At 36.9% G+C, this 6,000-nt stretch overlaps 1 protein-coding gene across 38 annotated transcripts in view; it reads left to right on the forward strand.

The window, feature by feature from the left end:
* The window catches only part of CD46 (CD46 molecule), a 42,866-nt gene extending 36,866 nt beyond the window's left edge, over positions 1-6,000 (forward strand). For 18 of the 38 annotated variants that reach the window (XR_014055194.1, XR_014055198.1, XR_014055195.1 and 15 more), the window contains one exon: positions 3,542-6,000. Coding sequence is in view for 14 of the 38 variants with exons in the window: in XM_081495349.1 (XP_081351475.1) it covers positions 3,542-3,614 (73 nt within the window). In the remaining 24 variants the exon portion in view is untranslated. Of the gene's footprint in view, positions 1-985; positions 1,075-3,498 lie in introns of all 38 variants that reach the window. The other 20 variants (XR_014055197.1, XR_014055196.1, XR_014055203.1 and 17 more) reach the window with 4 other exon arrangements.

Genomic DNA, 6,000 nt, shown 5'->3' on the forward strand with positions numbered 1-6,000 from the left:
TCTCTGCTCCAGTTAAATCATCACGGGATAAGTGAGAGTTTGCTAAATTCAGTAGAATTATTGAAGTAATTTATGTCTTTTAGTAATAGTAACTAAATACCTTTTTTCTTTTTTTCCATTAAGGATATTTATTACTTGTGCAATTGGAAACTACTTTAATGTTATCTTAATAAAGATTGATTGAGAAATGTTGTAATTTTTTAAGTTGTCCGCTTAAATGCATCTTACTGAAGCTTTTTGGGATATACTGTAAATGGTAAATCCAGTTTAGGTGGTGGTGACTGTAATGACATGGTCCAAAACCTGAATGGTCAAATTAACTTGAATATTTTTCTACCTGGTTCTCAAATTCTTAACCATTCAACAAAGGCTTTAAAAATTTTAAACAAGAACTAGTAAATAACAAGATTTTGTAATTAGTTGAGAGAGCATATTCATAAAATTTAGATCCATCCTAGAAAAATGGGAAGTCATATAATGCTTTATAGAGGTCTTCCCTCAGGTGAAAACAGTTGTGCTACAGGAAGAAACTGTCCTTGATGCAAAAGATGCATCTGAAAATGAAGGATGTCAGAAAATCAATTTCTGAGACTATATTACATGGGGTTAATACATGCTCCATGTATTGCCTCAAAAGCTGTGGTCCTGGAGACCAGGACCATGTCTCATACACTTTCATCCTGAGAAAACGAGTTTACATTATTCACTTGAGACTAGGTGGTTTCAGAAGTAAACAGATTATATGCAAATTTAGACTGTTTTATCTGCTATATGATCTATAAGACTTCAAGGGTAAAGTTGCTTCTTGCACCAAATTCTTGGTTCAACTTCCTAATGAGAATCAGAAGAGACATAGTTTATGAACCTAATTGTCAGCTTTACTTCCCTTCTCCCTCATTGATTTTATCCCATTTTTATGCCACTCTTGCTTCCTTTTGGTGTGACCTCACTATTTTATTAAACACTTTTCCCTTCCTCTGTTCAGCACATACCTAACTAGTGAAAGCCACAGACAAGAAATTTTATTTCTCTCTGAGAAGAGATGAGAGAAACGTTTGCTTTTATCATTAAAAGGTATCTGCTTTCTGTTGTGTTTCTTTTCAGAGATGTCCTTTCTTCTGTAAAATATTTGATGAATATTTAGATGTCAATATCCTGAGCTGAGCTAAGTGGACAGTAGACATCCAAGAGAACATTTGAATTCTGGTTCCCCTTTGCAAGATTATTGATATTTATATTTTCTCCTTCCCTGTTTTAATGTAAAACAACATGCACTGACAGGCTTTTGCTTTGACATAGGCGCCAACAGAGCAATGACCCCTTGACCTTTGGTCGGACCGTGACAAGTATGTTATACAGCCATTTCTTCAGGACTGTTGTGGAGAGCAATTGAATAGTTAGTCATATCGGTGAAGCCTCAAAGATCACTGTATTCTTCTATTTGAAGTGAATAAATACACTTTTTTTTTTCTAGTAGTAGTGGAACGCTTATTTTCTTAAATAGAATTTTAAATAGAAATGCAATATATGAGAAGGATAAATAAGCATTTATATAAACCTAAAGAAACAACTCAGCTGTACATTCTAGCAGCTGTGACTCCAAATCTGGGGGAATTTTTTTAGTCTGATGGGAAATAATCAGATAGTCGGTCCACTTGAAGTTCACTTTTAGTTTTTTTGACAAACCAAACTATATTTTATGTAATTTTGGTAAATAATTTCAGTTTCAGCTTGTAAATATTAGTTCTGTAAAGGCATTTAACTGTTTCCCTCAGCCAGTATATTTTTAGCATATAAAAGAACCAGCACCAACAAAAATCTTCAATTTTTCTGTGAAATGCATTCCCTTTAGCCATTTAATCCCCTCCATCTCTGTCTCTGAATGAAATGAACTGGTAGTTCTTATTCTGCCAGAATGTCTCTACATAGCTAGGAAGAGAGGAGATAGATTTCCACACTCACGTGCAAGGCTCTACCCTAGGTTACAGTCATGAACCTGAGAGCAGCTGGCACAAACACCAGTAAGACGGGCAGTTTCTTAGTAAAAGCAGAGCGATGTCTTTGATCACAGGGGCAGAGAGGAAGACAAAAATATACCAACTACCCTGCCCTATTTATCTGCTCAGTTCTCTAAGGAGTCCTTTGAGGCTACAACCAGCCAGGAAAGTGGTTTTCAGACAGGCCGTGAGCTTCAAATTGCCTGTAAACACTTGAAGTTACCTTAGTGAATGCTGAAGGTAATATAACTGTAATTAGTAACTCACTTTCACATTTCAATCATCTTTAAATAGCTTGTTGTTATATCCAATGAGTTGTTTTTTCAACTTTATATAAATGCTTATTTATCCTTCCCATATATTGGATTTCTGTTTAAAATTCTATTTAAGAAAATTAAGTGTTCCATTACTACTAGAGAAAAAAAAAGTGTATTCACTTCAGCAAATAGAAGAATACAGTGGTGTTGGAGGGTTTAGTGAGAGGCCTGACTGTTGAAGCGCTCCCCACAGTAGCCCTGAGGAAACGGCCATGTAACAGGTACCGTGCCATGACAGCACTGGTTCATAGTGAAGCCTCTCCCACCGAGGGAGATAGTAAAGTCTCCAGCACTAACACGGTTAGCTCTTCCATGGGGCAGGCACCCTGTAAATAACCGCCGGGGCCACGTTTGGTTGCAGTCTGTCTGTCGTGGTCGGTTTCCTAAGCAGGGAATGGAACTGTGTTTTCCAGCTCCAGAGTCAGTGGTCCTGAGTGGCTGCTGCAGATGTCAAAACTGGCTCCTCCTATGTGAAGTGAGCTTGAGTGCATGGTACACATCAGGGTCAAAGACTTCATGGGGAAAAATGTACAACCCATGGATGCTGGGTTACGTAAACTATATGGAAATTAATTTTATTTTCCCTTTTTTAACGTGGCTTCTAGAAAATTCAAAATTCCTTGTGTGACTTGCATTATATTTCTTTGGAAACCGCTGGACTTGAATAACGGGGTTTAGAAAGGTGTTCCTTCTTACCAAAAAAAACAAAACTGTGATGTGAGTTTTAGTTACTTAGGAGACTCTCTAACCAGAACATGTGATTTCCTTGACAGTGAGGGGTAAATGAAGCATTACTGAACGTGAACACTCAGAATCATTACCTTTGTAAAAGTTTCATCTCAGAGCTGGATTTTAAATTGGAATATTAGGAAAATGTGTTTCTCTCTAGTCTCTCCCATTGGTCCTAAATTAAGATAGGGGGATATTTACTAAGTATATGCAACTACTCTATTTCTTGTCTTGGAGGAAATCCAAACTACAATACCGAATTAGAAAAAAGAGTTTGTAGAGTGAGCCTGGTTGAACACTGGAATAACTTTAAAAAATCATTTATTTCCTAATTCAGTGACTCTTACTAGTATATAGTTTGTTTTAGTCATCCCTATTCTAAATGGGCTTCTGGAATTAATGTATGTTACTTATTATGTTCATCTCTGATGGTGTTTTCTTACCTTGCTCCTTAGGAAACCAGAATGTCACGGTACATACTGTTCTGTTCCCTTATAGGAAACCAGAAGGTAGCGCTACATACAGCACTTATCAGGATAAAGCAGCCACTTCAACAGAACAGATAAACTGAACAGTTTCCAGAAAAGCATGTATCATTCAGCCATGAAAATGAAGCAAATCTTGCCATTTGCAACAATACAGATGGACCTTGAGGGCATTTTGCTGGGTAATATAAGTCATATAAAGAAAGACACGTGTACTGTCTGATCTCACTTATATGTGGAGTCGAAAAAAACAAGCTTTCAGAAAACGAAAATCAGATTTGTTGATGTCAGCGGTGGGGGGGGTGGGTTTGAGTAAAGGTGGTCGGAAAATACAAACTTTCAGTTATAGCGTGAGAAAGTACTGGGATGTAATTACAGCACATTGGCTACTGTGCTGTATTTATATTGGCAAGTTGCTAAGAAAGTGGATCTTAAAAAGTTACAATCACATGGAAGAAAAACGTTTTTTGTAGGTATTGACATTATTGAATCATGCTGTACACCTTAAACTTACGCAATGCTATCTCTGTTTTATCTCAATACTGAAGGAAAAATATAAAAATTATTTGCTGCTTTCTTACACTGTCAGAAATAAAACTGCTAAGCAATAGCCATAGGAACATTAAAACATTTTAATGTGGCTGAAGTATAGTCACTATTCTAATGCTTCTTTGAAACATGTATGAATTTAGTTTTGAACATCTTGCCTGTTTTTCCTTAAATAACACTTGATTTATGGGGCAGGTCAACGTGGTATTCCCGGTACTGTTAAGGTAGGAAAATGTTTTTTTTTCTATAAGATCTCCCAACTCAGAGAAATATATTGCAAAATGACATTACATTTCATTTGCAAAGAAAGTGATTTTGAAGTCTTTTTTTGTTCAGAGGTGATTACCAATTCTTAAGGTTCATTCTTTGAGTTTCTTAACTAAGAATATTACTGGAAAATACTCTCACATTTAGTAGATTAAAAAGCTATTTTTAAAAATTTGTAACCTCGTGGTAATTTAGAGATGCTATTAAGTTTATGTCCGGCATTTGTTCTTCACCCCTTTTGTTTATAATAAGCCAGTCTGAGAAACCAAGAATTCAGCATCAGTTTCAGGCTTCTGTACAAAGTTAGAGTACTCTTAGCACCCATGGCAATAATGCCAGCTCAGGACAAATTGAACGCTGTGGCCTTACAGTTTTCTTAAGAAGAATTCCACTTTATAACTATTATTATTATTGTACTATAGTTGTTTTTTTACAGTGTTGTGTCTGTTTCTGCTGAAGAGGGCCACTCTTAGAATCCACTCTAAAGTCTGGCTCTAGGGGGTTTTCTCTCCCCACCTGGATAAAGGTATGTCTTACTTTACACATGTCATCAGAATGTAAGCAGTTTTGTAGGGAATAAATTCATCAGATAACCTCAGGTTGTATCAGAATCTTAAGTCTTTGTGGGCTCCTCACCTCATCTGTAAAGGGCAGAGTGAAAATGAAGCCCTGTATTTGAGAAAAGCAAACTCAACTCCGTGGATTAGCTGTAGGTCATGCAGAGGGAAGGAGAGAGGAAACAGCTCAGGTGGCTCTGGACACTCAGGTGGGACAGATCCCAGCCCTCTTCTCTGTCCTCACACCAGCGGCCAAAGAGGAGGGACTCCGCTCTAACTCAAGTTTGTACAGGTTTTGTTTTACACCTTTAAAAAATGTTTTTTCTTTTTAAAATTTTTTGGCCATACCTTGACATGCAGAGCTATCCAAACTGAGATCAGATCTCTGCCCCCTGCAGTGGAAGCACGGAAACCCAACCACTGGAGCACCAGGAAGGCCCTCCCAGTTCATAGTTAGTAGCACAAACTGGGCCAAAGAACAGTTGCCTTAGAAAGGTATGAATGAGGACTCAAGGGTGAACAGGAGCAAATTCTATTTTTCTCCCTAAGGACATGCTTGTAAGTGGTCCTTCCCTTTGTAATCTTGGGTAAGGCACTTGGAAGATAAGTTTGAACAGAAGAAATTTAGAAATGCTGAGAGAAATCCAGAGTTGAAGTTTTGCTGTACCCTTTTATCACATACTCTTCAAGAATTTCACACTTTCTCAGAAGCAAGGGGGTGGCTGTAGTACATATTTCTTAAAACCTCAAGGAAATGTTTCAACCAAAGTTTATTGTGCTTACCGAACTAGACTTTCACAATAGTTTCCACTTCAAATTTAGTTTTTCCAGGGTAACATAGTTATATGTAAGATTGAAATATGTGTGTACATATAAATTGTGTTCTGTTTGCAAATAACTTGTCAATTACTTAAATATATGGAGAAACCATTTTTTTCTAGAAATGTCTGTCTGAATGAGAGGGAAAAGTGTATTTGAATTTAAACTTAAAACTGCAAGAGTGAATCCCAGTGGAATGAGAAGTTTCATGTCTGTGTTGTTTGTTTTCTGAGAATTGAACCTTTGAATCTATTATAAAATAAAATGTCATTATGGAGAA

Source organism: Giraffa tippelskirchi, chromosome 5 (genome assembly GCF_054371585.1).
Source record: "Giraffa tippelskirchi isolate mGirTip1 chromosome 5, T2T-mGirTip1v1.2.pri, whole genome shotgun sequence".
NCBI lineage: Eukaryota > Metazoa > Chordata > Mammalia > Artiodactyla > Giraffidae > Giraffa > Giraffa tippelskirchi.